A 19,178-nucleotide genomic window follows, 5' to 3' on the forward strand; every position below is an offset into this window, starting at 1 on the left:
GACGCCCCGTTCTGCGATTACATTGGAAGATCGAATATAATGAACGTGTGGTTTGCGATTACTCTGTTACGTGAGTTTATAAATAATTAATCAGTTACCAATTGTGAGTTCACCAGAAGAAAGCTAAATCGGTTCGGTTCCGATAGCCCTTTCCATTTGAGAAATTTCAATTTTGCTCATTGAAATCAACACATGATTCAAGATTCAATCAACAGATCTGTTTATGGCGAAATATATTTGAGTTTTTGAAGATTATGGAGTATTTGTCGACAAAAAGTGTCCGATAATCCAGTGCCTTGGAGGATGGAAAAGGTCTGCTGAGAATATTATGGCGGGCACTTTACGCCAACAATTGAAATTCGATTATATCTTGAGCAATTTTTCTTCCCAAACGTGCAGTCCCTTTTACTCCAATAAAATGTTGATATTTTATAGCAATTTTGTTATGCAGACCACATTCGTATAGCATGAAAAATAGCTCACGAAATTTCAAATTTTTCTCTCCTTTTTTAAAGAAAAAAAATTGATAAGAAAATTCCTGAAGAATTCGATTTTAAAATGAACTCAAATTCACCACCTAAGGATAGAGCCAATCAAATTTCTTTGACTCAAATGTTCCAAGTTGTTGATTTGATTAAAGAATAAAAAGATGAGAAAGATAGAGGGGAAAAACCTTGGAAAATTAATGTAGCGGAATTCCCCCGAAAAATATCTCAATAGAACGAGTTGCCGAGAAAGTCAAGATTTCCGAAATTTTTCCGTGAAATTTTTGCGTGCGTGTTACTATTCGTTGTCTTAAAGGATATCCATCAGTGATTTGAAATTGTATGGACGGATTCAACTTGTAAAAGCCTCCCTCGTCCCGCCATAATCTCCGAACTAAAAAATTTTCCACAGTTCCAAATGTGGGAAACGGGATGCCCTGGAGACCCTCCCTGGGTCCACCCCCGAGGCCCCCGGGTCCCCCGGTAGCCGTCATGACAGACGTTATAAACGACCTAGGTGTTAGCCTCCTGGATTGCTACATGGAGCAACCGGGTAACATTGCCTTCTCCCCAACGGGACTGGCGTTCGTCCTGACGGCCTTGTACGAGGGTTCAGCGGGTCGCACATCGAGACAAATAGCCCAAGTATTAGCACTGCCCCGGGACCGTCGTGTCACCGAGATTGGACTCCGTGACATTCACCGTAGGCTGCGAGTAAGCGAGTTCATTTCCTCCAAGTGCTTTGAAAAACTCAAACAAACGCCTTTCCTTTACTCTTCTTTTTATTCTCCATCTCAAAGCAGTGAACAATTTCATTTTATTACTCATTCGCTTTCACTTTTAAGAGCTACCTAAACGCCGACGCCTTTCTCGGTGGCCTCACTCTGAATCGCGACGATATCGTATTAAGACCGGAGTACGAGGACACCCTGAGGTTTTACGGTTTTGACGTGGGTGATCAGAATAATACGACTGAGACTGGGAATGTCACTACTGTTATGACGACGGCAGCAGTTGCGGGGCAGATGAGCGATGACGGAAGTACAACCCCTGGACCGATGCTGATGGCAGGAGTAACAGACTCGACGGCTTCGACGTCATCTCAGATGATGGTGACAGCGCCGATGCCCGCGGTGACGTCTAATGCGACCGCTTCCGTGGACTTGACCACCAATCCCATGGCGGAATCGATCACAACAAGTCCTGGAACTGCTTCCGGGATGTCTGATGGTACCGTAAACGCGATGATCGCTGCCATCTCCTCTGTCAATGGGACCGCGGGGTCCCTGACGACAGCATCCACGGCTTCAACTGCTGTAAATATGGAAAGTAGCAGTGATTCTACGACGAATAGTACTGGGGCTGTTAATGCTGCTACTGTGACCCCTGCCAGCACTGTTCCTGTGGGTTCGACTCCTTCAGGTGCATTGGGCAATGATTCTGGGATGAATAACTCTCAAATAGTCGTAAACGTGACGGACACAACAACAACTGTCGTCACAGTAGCGAGTGGACAGGGCATGAATAATTCAGCTGGAAATAATTCTGATGCTGGTAATGCACGATCTGTTGGCGGAACGAGTACCAGTAATTTGAATAGCACGGGTAATTCGACGATCAATGACACTGAGGGGAGTTCAGGTAATTCAACCGTTGAAATTGTGACAGAAGCCTTCGCGCTTGTTGATGGGAATGAGGGGATGAATCAGTCGATGGGAATGGTCACTAATGATGAGAATAGAATTAGGAAGAGGAGCATTGGACATCAGAGGTTTACGAATTATCCAGGTGATTTAATGTCGTGCTTGTGTTATTGGGTTCAATGTTTCGGCTGTGTCAAGGGTTTATTTTGTTGAAGGAGACGGCATTTGGATTGACGACGCGAACGGATGGCTCGGGTACAATCCCTCGGGAACGTTGGACGACTCGATTATTAACGAGGATATGACGGATCTGCAGTTTCTCGTCAACGGGTGTGATCCGTCGACAATATCCACTGCCACTTATACAGCTGCTCTGCCCTTCGCCTACATTCCCTCTCTCCGGGCATTCGGTGTTGAATTTCCACTCGATGTTGGTGTTATCTTACTTCTGTTCCCACGTAATTGGGAGGTGGTATGGTCATGAGTGTATTCTGGTGAACAATCGAGGGTTGGTTTGGGTGGAAAATGATATCAGCGCGCAGCAAAAATGAATGTCTGAATTTCACAGACCTTTTGTAGACATTTTTCAGGCAGTAAAAAACGTCTGAATAAAATGATAATGTGTCTGAATTTCATACGAACAGGTGTCCAAACGTCTGAATTCATTTTTGAAGTTCAGACAAATTTTCATTTTATTTAAATGTTTTTTAGGGTCTGAAGAATGTCTACAAAAGTGTTTGAAGTGTTTGATGACGAATTAAATATTAAAAAATATAAATTTATAAATTTTCTATTAACCAGATAATACGAAATTTCTTATAAGGGATTTCCGATTATCCAAATAGTCGTCAATCTTCCTAACTCAGTTACTGATTAATGAATAATTCAAAATTCGACTATTTAAATTGATGATTACTTCAATAATTAAAATTTAAAAGTGATATCAGCTAATTGACAACTTGGTAATTTAACAGTAATTATAATTTATAGATATGGCGTGCGGCACGGCGCTCATAGCGGGACCAACGGAGTGTTAATATTGCAATATTTTAACCAGGGAAAAATGTAGCGAATTCGATTGAAAACTCTTTTGGCCGATTGTGTTGACGAATTCGGCCGCTTCGGTAAACATTTTTTTTATTTCAAAAATTCCGATAGAAACTATTATTTCGAAGAAACCCCGTAAAATTTCATCTTTCTACTCAACTTTTTCTTTTGAGACATTTTCTATAGAAATTCCAACATGAATTCTATTTTCATTGAGAAAACCAAACAAAAAAAAATTAGAAAATTGAATCCGTAAAATTTCTATAGAGGATATCTCAGTAGAATTAGTTGTTCTATCGAACATTTCTGTTGAAGAAAAAACACGCAGATAAGCTGCGGAATGTCCCAATAGAATTTCTTATCGAATTCGCTGAGTTTCTCTATTTTTTTTATTCGTCAGAACATGACAATGTTTGAGATGTGAATTACCAGAAATTAATAAATTAACTTTTATGAAAATTTGATTGACGGATTTGGTAATTGAAAAACACGAAAATTATGGAGTGCTTCCGCCGAAACTGTAAATGATACTTTAATCTTCAATTTCAAAAATTGTTGGCATTTTGATTACAACGTAGCCTAATCAATGATTGACCCTAATTCTAGTTCTAATCCTACATCGCTTCGACCCGGTTAGGGTATACTGCGGTGATGACCAAGACTTTAAATGGTTAGATCGCACCATTCTACCCGGCCGGGATTTGAACTCGGAACCTTTCGCATGTGAGGCAACGAACTTACCCATTGCGCCAAGCCACCGGGACCCTCATTAACTAGAATTGCGAAGTGACCATGCTACACCAAGCCACCCCTGAACTACCATTCAGTTGATATTAGTAATGTGATTCAAGGATCCAAGATACAATGTGATCCTGCTAGTCCCCACCGAAGGAGTCACCAGTCGACTTCTGGTGAGGCTTCTCCACGGGAAGACTCTGAGGCACATCAGGGCGTCGATGAGGCCCACGTGGGTCAGAGCTACGATTCCCTCCTTCATGCTCCGAGGCTTCATCACACTGACCCCTTACCTCCAAAAACTAGGGATTCGAGATGCGTTCGAGCCGAGAGCCGCGGATTTGACCCCCATGAGCCCAGACCTGGGGATCTACGCGAGGGACGTGCAGCAGAGTATCGGCGTAAACATCAGAAACTACATGAGAGATAGAAACGATAGCACAACCACCTCCACCAGAAGTCCTTATCAACGGCCAGGTAAAAAACAAATCTTGCACACATAAAAATAAACTTCTCTATTCAAGGACATTTTTTTACATCAACCACGGACGGCTACTCACTCCCGAAATCACGGCCCCATTCTGGCCTGAAATCATTCCGAAATCACTGAAATCAAGTGATTTCAGCTCCCGAAATCATTTTCGAAATGATCTCCAAAATCGCGTGAAATAGTCTGAACTCGATGAAATCTCGTGACGCTCGAAATCACCGAAATCATTGGTTCCGAAATCACTGAAATCACTCCTGAAATCACTCGAAATCGACTTCATTTCGAAATCATGGTGTCACTTAATTATGGACTGAGTAGCCCCTCGATCAATCACCCCCGATCGATTGATAAGTTTCGAAAGATATGTAAACTTCTCTCTGTAAAACATATTTTTATCCTGAAAAATATTTCGTTGTTGTTGAGAGCAGAACAATTATGATATCCACTAAAAACCAGTATTTTTTCACGGCATTACATTTCGCTCCACGATTACCATCCGTATAGTAAAATTTGTCACGATTTTCGAGGTAATTTTTATCCAACTTTTCTCTCTCGCGCATAAAAATGTGCTTCATACTCGAGTGTAAACATAGAGTGAAAAATGTAAGATTAATTTTGGCCTCGTATTATTTTAACCAGAAATTCAAGAATTATTAATCCCAGTTTAGTCTACGCGATTCTGCGGTTGGTCAGTTCCGCGGGGATTCCCCGCCGTGTTATTTAGGCTCTAGCGGTGCCTAATTCACTCTGCGCTGCCCGGGCACGTTTAGCGAGCTTCCGGTAACGTCGCGGGCCGGGCAATTTCATTTAACATGCACTGAGAAAAAAAAATATCAGAATGTATAGACCATATTTACCTGAGAAAAGTATATTACTTTCAATTGCTTTAATCCCAGAATGTTTGCGCTTCACAGAAGTCGAATAAAATCTCATCCATCACTATCGTTCCTGGAAAATATTTCGTTGTTGTTGAGAGCAGAACAATTATTCATGTTTGAGACGTTCAAATTTGAATTAAATAGTCCGATAGTGAAGCGGTAAAGGATTACATTGACTTCACCCTCAGTTGAGTTTTCGAGGAATATCTCCGAATCTAAGGGAGACAATGAAATTTTCGTAATGACCTTCTTAACTAGCCACCGATACACTCTACAAAAAACAATTGTGACACAAATTTTATTATCTCCCTTAGATTTCGAGATATTCATTGAAATGTGGCCAATAGTCAAAATCTGAATTTCTTTTTTGGCAATTTTCGCGTTTGGAAATTTTTTTCTCTATTATAGAAAAATTCCAATACATTGAGTAATTATTGACGCTCACGGGCGTGATTTTTTAGTGGAATTCCGGGTAAATTTCACAGTTTCAGGATAAATTACCCTCAATTCAGGAAATTTCCCCGCATATTTCCCCCCATATAACATGAAGAAGACCTGGCAATTAATTCTTCTCCACGATCATTTGATTTTTTGGTCATGGTTCCTCAACATTACTCTCCCCACAGGAACTGTGCAAAATAATTCTTGGTTGTTCATTGAGAGGAACAACTCGAGATAAACATTTAGCAACTTGTCATTGTTTCCCGCAATTTGCCACGATCTAAAGAATTTTCTCAGTATTGTCGTAAAACTCTTGGCATTTAACGGTCGATATCCTGTCACTGAGTCACAGCATAGACCACCAGGATACAAAAAGTAGGAAGACCTTGTCTCAATGATGAAGCATTACGAGGACACAAAAGCCGAGTGAATCCCTCCTGGAATTCAATTGGTCTGTTGTCCCTAATGAGGATTCCCAGGTGTATTTCGACACCTCTTGGTCATTAGCATGGCGCTGAATCAATTTCATTGAATCGCCGTTACCGTTATAATTGATTAATTCCCTCGTTCATTTAATTCATCTTTTTTTCAGAGAATTATCTGCATACCAGGGAACCAATTCCATTCACTGTCGATCGTCCCTTTCTATTTTTTATTGTTGACACTGAGACCTCTGTGGCACTCATCGCGGGGAGAATCGATGATCCCCTCAACTCCAGGATCGTCTGAGTGCCAGGAAGGCATGGGGGCGGGAGAAGGGGGTGAATGAATAAAAGTATGTAGACATTTTGTTTTTTATTCTAAGACCATTGAAAAATTATCAACAAACTATTATATATTGGCTATTTGTTGTTTTCTAGAATTATTTGTATACAAAAAAGGGGAATCGAGGAGGCAAGACACCGGCTACCTCGTGGTATTCATCAGGGAGATGTATTCTTTCGTCACAATTCGCGGAAATTATCCTTTTCTCTTTTGTTCACTAGCTTTGGCGTTCATTCGCGTTTTTTCTTTTCATTCGCTGCAACAAACTCATTCATTCGAATACACTCTCAGAGACACGAAAATAAAGAATTGATTCTTAACAACTACGCGAATATATTATGAATCATCGTGATTTGTTTGTTTTTATTTATCTCCACTCGATTGATCGTTAAGTGCTAAATATATTTCTATACGCATTAATGATTTGTTCTCTCTATTGTTCATCGTTTTATGTATAATGAGTGTCTGTACAGCCGAACGGGAGTTTGATTCTTGGATTCTCCTTGGAGTGGTTATTTTAATAGTCTCAGGTGACGTTCTTCAGTATCCAGGGTACAAACTTTGAGATTCTCGTGCAAACACCCGGTAGATTAGCCTCGGCACAGCCGATTCCCCAGGATATTATTCCAGCGAGAAAGTAACGACCATCTTTACCACGCACCTGGAGAGGACCACCAGAGTCACCCTGCAATGGTGAATAATCTATGAATCAATCTATCATAGTAAGATTATTATTGGAAATAGGATAATTCAAGTAACCTTTTATTTAATACTTTATTTAATACGCTCGCACGGAGAGAAATGTTCAGTAAAAATTACGGAACTCACAGGTCGCTCACTGATTACGGAATCGACTCAGAAAATTTAAGTGACGGTATCGTAATTTTTCACAGGAGATTCAGGTAAAAATTACGGAACGCTCTGGAAAAATTCCGTGACAGTTCCGTAAAATTTCTTACAGCCGCATTTCGCTCCGGAATTACGGAAAAGATACGTAATTTCTGTTGAATATTTCTCTCCGTGCGGAAGACACATCTGCTCTTTACCAATGACAAATATATTTTTTCATCACGCTGTGACGAAAAGTGAACTTTTCGGCACGCTCCGCGTGCCTAAAAGTCCAATTTCCGCCACATTGTGATGAAAAATATTGTTCGTAACTCGTGAAAAAATGTTTTTTAAAAAACACTTTTTTGCACTCGTTACGAAATATACTATTTCAATCATTTCCTAGATTCTTCTTCGTCATTTATTGATCACCCTTTCAATCTCTTCGTATCCTTTGGTATCATTTCGCCATAAAATTCAAAAGATTCGTCAAGTCATTTAGAAAGCTAGAGAAAGAGAAAGAGGGAGAGTGAAACAGGAGAGAAAAAAACAAAAATGAAAACGTTATTGAAGTGAGAAGGAAATTAAAACGGAAGAAAAATTAAAACTTCAAGATATTTTCCGTTGAAGACAATTTCCCTAGACCCTCCCCTGCCGGTGTGGGAAATTTGACTAAACAGGAGGATAATTTTTGCATCCATAAATGTATTTTTTACCTAGAAAATCGTAAGATATCCACTAAAGACCAGTATTTTTTCACGAAATTACGTTTCCCTCCACGACTATCATTCGTATAGTAAAATTTATCACGATTTTCGAGGTAATTTTCATCCAACTTTTCTCTCTCGTGCATAAAAATGTTCTTCATACCCGAGTGTAAACATAGAGAGAAAAATGTAAGATCAATTTTGGCCTCGTATTATTCCAACCAGAAATTCAAGAATTATTAATCCTAGTTTAGTCACTATACGCGACCCTGCGACTTGGTCACCTCCGCGGGGATTCCCCGCCGTGTTATTTAGGCTCTAGCGGTGCCTAATTCACTCTACGCTGCCCGGGCACGTTTAGCGAGCTTCCGGCAACGTCGCGGGCCGGGCAATTTCATTTAACATGCACTGAGAGAGAAATTTCATAATGTATAGACCATATTTACCAGAGAAAGGTATATTACTTTCAATTGCTTAAATCTCCGACTGTTTGCGCTTCACAGAAGTTGAATAAAGTCTCCTTCATCATTATCGTTCCGCGTTATATCATGAATATATTATACATCGAAAATCTGAAAGTGAAAATTGACGATTCTTCTACGCGATTTGAGTGTGTTCGATACATTTTATTATAAAGTAGGAATTAAAATTTTTATGAATTCACTCACGAAGTTTTCGTGTGAAAAGAAAAAATCGAAAGACGACGGGGATTCCCCGATTGTGCAGCCACTTAGGGTATGTATATCCTAATACAACCGGACCCAAAAGTTAGTCCCTATGGACTTCCGGAAAAAATTCCAAATAATTTAATTTATTGAATCCTCATAAGCTATTGAGTTTATCTATTCTCATGTGTTGTTGATGCAGGCACCAATAACTGTCTGAATCAAATAAAAAATTATTTGTTAATTAATTGTTTGAATCAAGTAAGGAATGTTTTCACGAAATTTCCATTTTTTAGAGTTGAATATCGCAGAAACTGTGTAGTACAAAATCTTACCAAAAAAATCACCGTATTCGTAATTTATCAATTCATCACGGATTAGTTTTTTAAGAACATCGTAAGAACCGGTTTCTCATAAGATGAAAAAATTGACTTTGGGGGACCCATAACCCCCATTTAGTCTATGCCTTGCATGTTAAAAGCCCGGATTTAATTATTTATTATCTCCTAAACTGTGTAGTACAGCTAGTTAGCATTTTTTTCAATAGTTAGGGACTATTATAAACATTATCTATGAAAAACATGGGGACAATCTTGAAAAAAACGTCTTTTCTAGGGATATACCTCAGTGTCTCGTAAAGGACGTTTACTTCACGCGAGTATATTCAGCAAGAGACGAGAGACATTTACAATTTTTATATATATCACTGGTTTTCTCTAACATAAAACATTCAATACCCATTAAAGAAATGTACAGCGTAATATAGCACAGCCTGACACAGAATATTTAAAATATATGAATATAATATAACTTGTCAAAATAGATCATTGACAGAAAACCTCCACTCAATTTTTCTTCCTAGAGGATTAGAATGATACTTCAATTCGACAATTCCTTACCTGGCACGAGTCCCGTCCTCCATTCTCATACCCAGCGCACAAAAATATATCGGGTATAAATTCATGTCTACCAGCTCTCAAGAACATTGACTTACATCTGTCATTACTCACAATAGGAACAGATACCTGCAAAGGAATCAATGGTAAATTGTCAATATACCACAAATGATACTTGCGATATGTATCTAAACAATGAAATAATCATGAAGTCGACTCACTTCCTGAAGTACCGAGGGCAATGTACCTCCTTCACTGAGTCTCCCCCACCCAGTGACAGTGGCATTTTCACCAACAAGAAGATCATCAGTCGCTGGTAAACATATTGGTGATATGTGAGGAGCAAAAACAAGGGAACTCTCAAGTCTCACAAGAGCAAGATCGTATTCGTAAGTGAAGAAATTGTATTTGGGATGTACGACCTTCTTAGCAATACCTCTTTCTACGTAAGGCAAGCGCTCCTGTACAGATGAGAAATCGTAATCACCAACCCGGATCCTAATCTGCGAGGTCAGTAAACTGAAAATGAAGGAGTAGAGAAAACAAAATAGAGGGAAAAAAAATTGCCAGATGTAATGCATTGAATTTTTCATCTCTCTCGAGATGTTTAAACTTTTCATTTCCTTATTTGTAATGAGAGATGCCTACTCACTCGTCGACGCAGTGTCCTGCAGTTGCGATCCAGTTCTCATTTAGTACAGCACCACCACATCTGTGGGTGCTTGAAAAACCAAAGAATGATGTACGTCTGACTGATACCTGCCATGGCCACCTGCCAAATGGCGCTGCTTTTCCACCGACTATTCTTGTCTCAGGACGTGGAAATAATGGTGGCACACCGCATTGGGCCCGTTCCTTTCCATTTTCTGAATGAGCAGGTACTGCCGAGACCGTTGGAACCGAGCCCAGTGGATTTTTCTTGGTTGTCGCTTGTTCCGTTGTCGTTGTTGTTGACATTGTCGTTGACACTGTTGGTGGGGCGACAGTTGGTGTTGTCGTCTTCGGTGTCGACGGGGTTGTCCTCATCACTGTTGTCATCGACGTCGATGGTAACTCTTGATTATTCATCGGATATATCGTTGTTGCTACAACTCTTGGGGGCTGCGGTGTTCTTCTTCTCGTTGGTTTCGGTCGTGTCAATGATCCAACATCCGCAGTCGTAATGTAATGACTCGACGGGATATAATGAGGTTTGCCATATTCTGGTTTGTTCTAAATACGAGAGAAAACGGATCTTTGAGAAAGCGTTAGCCTGCTACATTTGATGGAAAAAAAGTACGTAACGTGTTACGCGTGAAGACAAGAGGATGAGGCAAAAAAGGTAATGCAAGAGTTTGATTGAGCGGGAATAGAGTTGGCGTGTTGGGTGAAAAAAAGTTATTGTGGATTCAGTGGTGGGAAAAAAAAAACAGTCAATTGGATTTGTGTTGGGAATTGGAAAGTATTGGATCGATCGAGCGTTGCGAACTACATGATTTTCACGGTTTAATCGATACACCGGCTGTCGGACTGTGGAACAAGAGGGTCAATGAAATGACATGAATGAAGAGACTGGACAAAAAAAAATAATAATAAAAACCATGACAACTCACTTGCTGATTCTCATTGCCTGGATGTTTGTCTGAATACTTTTTATTAGTTTCATCTGTATCGCGTTCGTCACTCGGTGGCTGGGTCCACGTATTGTCGCCCCAAAAGTTGATGATAGAGTAGCCGGGACGATTTGAGGACGAGTGACTGGGATTTTTGTGCTTTGTGACGAATGCAGGCTCTGTCGTTACGTGCCAGTGAGTTGTTTGCCCGAGGGAGGATTCCGTTGAAGTACTAAAAATTTATTTTATCGATTTTCCATTGGTTACTAATTAATTCGATACCTCAGTGCATCGTTAAATCACCTGAACTGATCTATGATACATTACTTCCACTCTTTATGCCAGTTTTACTCTAATTAACTGTGGGAAAATATTTTTTTTCATTCACACCTGAAGTGGGGGAAAAAATGCTGTTTTATAACTTGTAAATGGCTTCGACACAGCCATTACTGGCTTTTACAGCCTCATCTCAATGATCCATATTGCATTTACGTAAGCGAGTAGTTGAAAGACATTCACCTTGTGTGATCAGTCTGGAGATAGGTGGACTTGGATGTTGTCCACAGTTTACCCGGTTTTTTCTGATCGTGGGGCTTTGATATGAAATTGGGTCTTGTCTCGGTGGAGGCTGAGTGCCCGAACATCGAGCCAGGCCGGTAAGTCGGTGTCTTCAGGCTTGAATAAATGTTTGATGATGGTGAATTGGTCACCAACCAGTGTACCGGTGGCTTCTCGGTGCGTATTGCATTGATACTCGCTGCGGTGAGACGATCACCGGATGTCTCCTGTTAAATTCATAAGCAATCGGTCGAGCATTCAATATGGAATTGTGACAATTGATTCTGGGGGGAGGATTGAATTTTTCGCCTGCATCGAGACAATTGAATTTGCGATGAAATTACCGGGGAGATCGAGTCAATGCAACTGGAGCATGATTTACTTTTCTCTCTTCTCGTCGATTGAGATGAACCGATAACAATGGAATTAATTATCGTAAGTGGCTCAACGTAATATTCATGATGATGGTTTGGAAAAATGGGAGAATGAGTCAGCTATTGTGGATGGGATAATTGAATACAATAACGAATTTAATTTTCAATTGAATTCTGATAGATAACGAACTGAAATGTATTTTGACGTGACCCATAGTCGGGATGAATTGAAAATTGCGGTGTTTCATTGCAATTGATGAAGAATTTGATCGGAGAGATAGACAAGTTTTTAGTCAATTTGATTTGTAATCTGCTGCTGCCACTTGATCCCGGACTACCGAACATTTGTTAATAATTTTCCTGATTAAATGTTGAAGCTGTACGTTCGATTGGTGATTTTAATTGTGAGGAAATGAACAAAATGTGATTTACACTTATAAAAATTTTTGTCGGAATTTTCCGTGTCAAAGCCCGGAAATTTTTATCATGTTCAATTTCCACTGAAATTTCCGGAAATCTCGTGATTGAAAATATTAGATTGATTATAAGTTTAAATTATCAGAAAATCAATGGAATACTTGAAAATTTAGATCATATTGTTTCCGAATCTTCATGTTTCATTGAAAATTCAAATACTTCCATTGAAAACTCATGAATTTCCTTGAATTCTAAGTAAAACTTGAAATTTCATAACCATTTTCCCCCTAAATTGGATTCAATGTCACTTTTATGAGAATTGCTACCAGATTTTTTATGAAATTTCATCAAATGTCTAACAGTGTAATTTATCATTTCACACGCCGAAAAATGGTCTATTTGAATTAAATAAATCGTTCGTTTAATTCTAATAGAGAAACTATTTGATTCAAATAAACTATTTTTCTGGGTGCAACCTGTGGGAGACAAAAAAAATTGGAAAAATTTGGAAATGTGGGAGATATGCTTGGGATGCGTCGCGCGGCACTGAGCCTTTTCCGTATTCATTTGCTCGATATCTAGATCCGTTGGCTGTTTTGAAATGTTCGATGGATTGACATATTTTTCTCCACCAGTCAAGGCAAAAAAATTTACTCTTTACTAGTGTTCCACAAGTCCACTTACATTCGTGATGACATTGTCCTCCTCCTTGTCACTAGAATAATGCTGATTGCCCGCCGGCGGAATGGGTGGAGGTGGTGGTGGTGGTGGTGGAACATTTGAAAATCCCGTTTTCTCGGGTTTATCCCCTTGATACAACTCGCCAGGTCTCCTCCGCTGATTTCCCTCGTCCTCATCGACCATCTGATTTTTTCCATCGTCCGGGAGTCTCGCCGGTGACGACTGAAAATCATGCAGCGGTGGATGAGGCCTCTTTGGCCTATTTGTATGACTGACTGAATGAATAGGCCTGACTGGTCTGACTGTTGACTCTTCAGTCGATCCACTGGGCCCCGATGTTCCCCCAATATTTAACGTTGTGTCTGATAATCTTGACGGCTCAACAGTCACTGTCACTGACGATACCGTCGATGCCACTGATAAAATAGATAATGGCGATACAGTCGACAACGATTGATCCCCCAATGTCGTACTATTATCACCCGTTGTTGTTGCAAGTGAAGTAACCGTGTCATTCTTATGAACACAACAACTTCCAAACATAAATGTATCAACGCATACGCCCACGTGTGTGCCCTCTGACTTGATGCACTCCCAGACGAACATACATGTACCCTGTATACTTCCACCAATACTTTGGCCAGGTACACGACAGGGTTTCGGACTTATTTTGTAGCCTGTAAATAATACATCGTGTCACATTGAAATTATTGCCCACTGCATTTAACTGAAATACCCCCGGAGGATGATTCATGGAGTCTTTGGAGACTCCATGAGTCAAACTGCGGTCTCATCCTTCAATTATTTTAATTTCCACCGTATTCTCCCCCGTCTGAAGGACTTTTACTGGCATCTCAAGCGCTTTTTGGGTGGTCCCACTTGTGGAACGACAAGGGAGAACATTGAAATTATTATTTTGCTCATTTTAACCCTCATCATTTTCAAAATTTAATGATAATACTGACTGTGACCTCGATTCAACGTGCTCAGAGACCTGGCGACGCTCGACCACCAGATTATCGTGGCCACGTAACCGATCCACCGCATCCTGGTTCCTAAAACGGTGGGATAAATCAATCAGTGAGTGTTATTTTGTGGTTTGAAGAAACAAAAATATTTAATGACAATAAATAACACGGGAATATTCGGAATTTTTAGCTTGGTAAACGGGTAACGCTCGATAGTGAAGTACTCCACGTGCCATAAACAACCTTTGGCGGTGCGCGTAATGTCACGTGTTGGTTGGGATGTATGGTGGGAGTTGTATGGGACTTGTGGACTCGGCCAGTCGGGCTTTTGCGATCAAATCGTATGAGCGAGAGAGGCACGAGAGATTTAAGAGACTGCTGTGAGAAGGCCAAAGTGAGTATGCATTGGTTGAATCTTTAACTGTGCCCTCCGGCTGTCCATCGTAATTTAATGGGCGTGAATAAAACAGCTGAAACAACAGAGTGCAAAACAACACTCCCGACATTAAGGAACTGAAATTAAATGATTTTTTTTTAATGGAACAGCGGGGAAAATATGAAATAACGTGTCGAGGAAGGCGATACCTGTGGTTTTCCAATCCCATAATTTTCACTTGAGAAAATTGAATGATCAAAAAAACACGGGAAGATACACTGTTAGAAAAGAAAATGAAATTTCAGGGACAGTTGACTAGTAGTTTTTAGGGCAGTGCCACTGAATGCAATTTAAAGGAAGAAAATCATGAAATTTCAAATTTCACTGAAAATTCAATGGAATTCCAAAATTTCGAGAAGCATGAACACGAGAATTCTTCAATTCATTTGAATTTTCAATGAAAATATGAATATTCAGTGCCAAATTACCCTGAATTTTCAAATAATTGAAAATTCAAGAATATGCTTATCGAAATTTTCCGGTTTCCTATTAATTTTCAGGGAATAATAAACCTAAAATTTACAGTTCTCATTTATTTTCCCCGAAATTCCGAATTTTCAATGACGAAACTCATTCAAATTTCACTAGAACTTCAATGTGATAAAAATTTCCGAGAAGTCTACTGGAAATTTAGGCTAAAAATTTTTAACGGTGCATGGGGAATTCAGGCCTGACCAAATACCAATCAAAACCACTCGAAGGAGAACACTTAGTCCATTTCCCCCGGAATGGGGGGATCCATCAATAAGAATCACTTCGTAGAGTGTAAAAATACGACGATTGATTCAATTGAGGTATCGATCGATAAATCCTGCCGGTGAGAGTCCCCCTCCCGCATTCGCTCTACTAATTCCACCCAATTGCCTTATCCCATTTCCACAGATGACAATTTGTCAAACGAGATAACCGGCATAATTGCTGGTAGATTCAATTCCCAAGATAATTTCAGTAAATGTCCTGTTGGAGAATACAAACGTCTCAATAAGTTGAGAATAATCGTATCGCAATTATCCCCGTTGTTTTATTTCTCAACTTGTGCTACATATGTGAGTCATTTAATCTCTCGTACAACTGTTTCCCCCCCCCCTCCCCCCCGAGTTCTCAATGATACTGAAATTCCCAGGTGTAACAGAATGGAAAAGAGGTGAGGACGAGGGGGTGGGGTGGGATGAGGGGGGAGGGCTCTTGCACAAGACAAGTGAAATTGAGGAGATAAGAGTTGAGTACACACCAGTGGTAGCTTACAAGATACTCATGAGCTGAATGACCAATGAGAATTTGTATTTTCCATGCATTTCCCCATGGGCCGTATGATCCAATGGGATAATACATCGTGTGGCACCTTGCTCCGGGGCAATATACCGCGAGGCCTTATCCCTTATGTGTCGGCTACTTAGTACGTGCGGCATTACGGACAGCACACACCGCGAGGAGGTTTTACGGGCGCGGTTGGGTTCGCTGGAGAAATATAACGGGAAAAGCGAGAGGGTTATGCGCGCGTGCGGATCTCAGTTGTGCCCGGGCATTTATACACACTGAGAAATGCAGTTGGTTTGTGAAGTTCTACGTGAGTATAGCTATTTTTTTTCCCCCGGGATTTTCAGTTTTTTTTTTCAGCTGGCGTTATAGAGGTGCCGATAAACACACCTCGCAGACCACCGAACTATTTGTGTGTGTTACCCTACTACGGTGTCTCGCAACACTGCACCTGACCAGAAGTCCGCGAAATCCTTGAATTAGGTCAATAATTTGAGGCACCCGAAGGGAGTGAAATCATTGTACTCTGGATTTTTTCCGGTCAGTGGGGGAATTCGCGCGGGGGAGAGGGGGGGGGGGAGATGCATCGGGCCCTTGAATTTCTCGAGAACTATTAAAACTCGTTCACTTCCCTGAAACACATTTCATTACTGACAAATTAACATTCCAGCCTGATGGCCCAAATTGTCATCGGACGTCTTAGGCCATCATCAAACGCCACATATCTTCCACCGTGTCATGTGTGTTCGTTTGTTATACGTAAGATAAAGGAGGAAGAGATGAAAAAAGAAAAAAAAACGTCATGGAAACGCACGCGGATGAAAACTGGGCCGGTCGTGGTCTCTTTCGCGGGGCATGTGCACACACGCATTTTATTTTTGCTTTAAAGTCTATTTATTTTTCCTCTTATTTTCTCCTCTCTCAACATTGAATTCGTATCTCACTTGCACACGCATCAACGCGGGGCGGGGGGAGGAGGGGTGGTGGGTGGAGGGGGCAGGGGGGAATACACAACGTGAACAAGAAGTAGGAGGAGGTTGGGATCTTTCTCATCAGGAGGGGTTCGAGGCCACGGCCACCGCAAACAGCCACCGCAATCCAGTGACTGTCGTAAAAAGTGACACATATTTGCCGCGCCGATACCACCTCGAAACAGTACAAGGGGGGCTAAAGGGGTCGTAGAGGGGTGGGGGATCGAGGGGAATTGATTTTTTTTAATCGGTGAATTTTATTGAATTGACGACATACCCCATATGCGTGTCTCGGAATCCACTTCAGCGCAATCTTTTCATTCCTTCGGGAAAATTCATAACAATTATAATTTTTAGTTGTTGATTTTAATTGCGAAATTTTATGGGTTTTTAAAGGGATTTAAATTACCAATGGGTAATTATTTGCACTGTGGTATTAATTTTCAACACATTGACACAAATTGTTTATAATTTTGATATTGATTTTTGTTAACACTCAGGTGAATATGCACCGCTCGTCACGCCAGTCTGAGAAAATTGTATCTGACATGATGTGTAATTATCGGTTGTTAAATTATTGTGATTGATGATGTCAATTTGTCTGGTTACTTGATTGATTGTCAATGATCGGGGCCTTGAGGATAATGTTTGACTCGTGTCATCGGTTGAGTTGATGGTGTATTGGTGGAGTGAAGTGCGTTCTTTCCGACCGGCATAACGCCACTGAAGGTACTGACCAAAGAACGCACGAGTATTCCCCGGCTGTAGTTGTCTTCTACCACTCTACGCCGGGCCTTGCCTCCGTTCCTTCCTCCAGCAGTGGTGCCTGCGGGGGCCCCCGGTCGCAGACATCGACGAAAGCCACCACACGGCGCCCCGTCACAGTCGAGCTGTTCCACCGTCTTTCGACACTAACTTATTTTCAATTTTTTTCGCTTCTTTTACGTTTTAGTCTTGACTCGCTTATTCTCTTCCTCTTCATTACCATCGTCTTCCTTTCCGATATATCGCGGATTCCAGCGATTCAAGGTCACTGGGGAAAATACGACAAAAGGGTATGGGTTAACGGTGAGGTATCACTTTTATGAGTATTATTTTTGCGTTTTTATTTGGGATCTTTTTGGGGGAAATTGCGGGGAATTACCTGGAATGAAATGATTCCAATTTATGGTGATTGCCAGTCGCGGATTTAAGAAAAAGAGGAAATCATGTGATTCTGAAAAAGGACGAGCTATTTTGGGTCAGTGGATTTACAGATGGAGATGGAAAACTTTTTATGCTGTGGCCATTGATTTTTGGAATTTCCCGGGGACTATTTGGGGCCTGACAAATGGAGTTTTTTCGGAGGTACAGTGAAGGTTTACTATTTCACGTCAACTTCGTGATAAGTCCGATCGATATTGCTGGAGGAAAACTGAGGGACAAAATGCCAGATTTTTAGATTTAACTTCACTTTTCTTCTGTTAAGATTGATAAACTCGATTTGGGGAGGAAATATAATTAATTTTAGCTTTCCATGAAATCCCGATTCTCCAATTTCGTTGAATCTTCAATCAAAACAGGAAGATTGGGCACAATATTCAGTAATGACCTGAACTTTGCTGATTTCTGTGAACTTTCACGGAATAACTGAACTGAGATTTCAGTTTCCAATGATTTTGCCATGAAATTTTGAATTTTGAATCACTCAATTCCTTGAATTTTCAGTGTATTGATTCAGTGTATTGTCACTGATTAAAAATGATCTGATAAAAATTGTCAAGAACAGTATAGATAATCAGAGAGTGAATTTCAAAGATTTTCATTCAAAATCAAGTAAAAATGTGGAGCAAAGTATAAATTGTACCGCATTATGATTTTCCCCTCATTTTTCTCCCATCCATTGCACATTTTTCTCCGCGTTCGATATAAATCTCAGCATTTCCGAAGAACACGAGAACGAAGAAAAAGGAGTAAATCAAAAGAAAAGAGAAGAAACGGATAAGACGCTGAGCGTACGCATTGAGGAGGAAGAGACTCGTTTAATGACCCTGTTTGTGCTTGGCCCCAAAGTTCATCAACTTCAGACGCAATGGAAATGCGCCTTCTCAATATTATTCTCTCCGCCCCCCCCACCCCCCACCCACGAAAAGCCGAAGATTCCATTAGCCCAGTGATTGCAAACTTGTCCCAAAAAGGTGAATAAAAAAAAACGACATGTACCCGGAATTTTTCCATCGCGCTCCATTTACCCAGAGTTACAAGATGCCCGCGTGATATTGCTCTCAATTTATCCTGTCCCGTTGGATATAGGTGTAAAACCGTCAAATGACTTGTAATGGAGAAAAAAAAATTGATAAAATAT

At 40.6% G+C, this 19,178-nt stretch overlaps 2 protein-coding genes across 2 annotated transcripts; one reads left to right on the forward strand and one right to left on the reverse strand.

The window, feature by feature from the left end:
* The first annotated feature begins 39 nt into the window (after positions 1-39).
* LOC107047716 lies at positions 40-6,793 on the forward strand. The gene is made up of 7 exons (XM_015270519.2): positions 40-70; positions 898-1,199; positions 1,331-2,273; positions 2,344-2,558; positions 4,027-4,387; positions 6,312-6,494; positions 6,580-6,793. Exons 1-6 carry the CDS (start codon positions 40-42, stop codon positions 6,446-6,448), a joined length of 1,989 nt encoding a protein of 662 aa, XP_015126005.1. The 3' UTR covers positions 6,449-6,494; positions 6,580-6,793.
* On the reverse strand, positions 6,500-17,183 carry LOC107047715 (serine proteinase stubble). The gene is made up of 9 exons (XM_015270517.1): positions 17,112-17,183; positions 14,168-14,257; positions 13,206-13,879; positions 11,692-11,957; positions 11,173-11,404; positions 10,233-10,792; positions 9,802-10,099; positions 9,584-9,709; positions 6,500-7,169 (listed from the first exon to the last, which is right to left on the reverse strand). The coding sequence occupies exons 2-9, from the start codon at positions 14,247-14,249 to the stop codon at positions 7,011-7,013; spliced, it is 2,397 nt and encodes a 798-aa protein (XP_015126003.1). The 5' UTR covers positions 14,250-14,257; positions 17,112-17,183; the 3' UTR covers positions 6,500-7,010.
* Positions 17,184-19,178: the final 1,995 nt, after the last annotated feature.

This window comes from Diachasma alloeum, unplaced genomic scaffold, assembly GCF_001412515.2.
Source record: "Diachasma alloeum isolate Michigan unplaced genomic scaffold, Dall2.0 Dall_scaffold_78908, whole genome shotgun sequence".
Classification (NCBI taxonomy): domain Eukaryota; kingdom Metazoa; phylum Arthropoda; class Insecta; order Hymenoptera; family Braconidae; genus Diachasma; species Diachasma alloeum.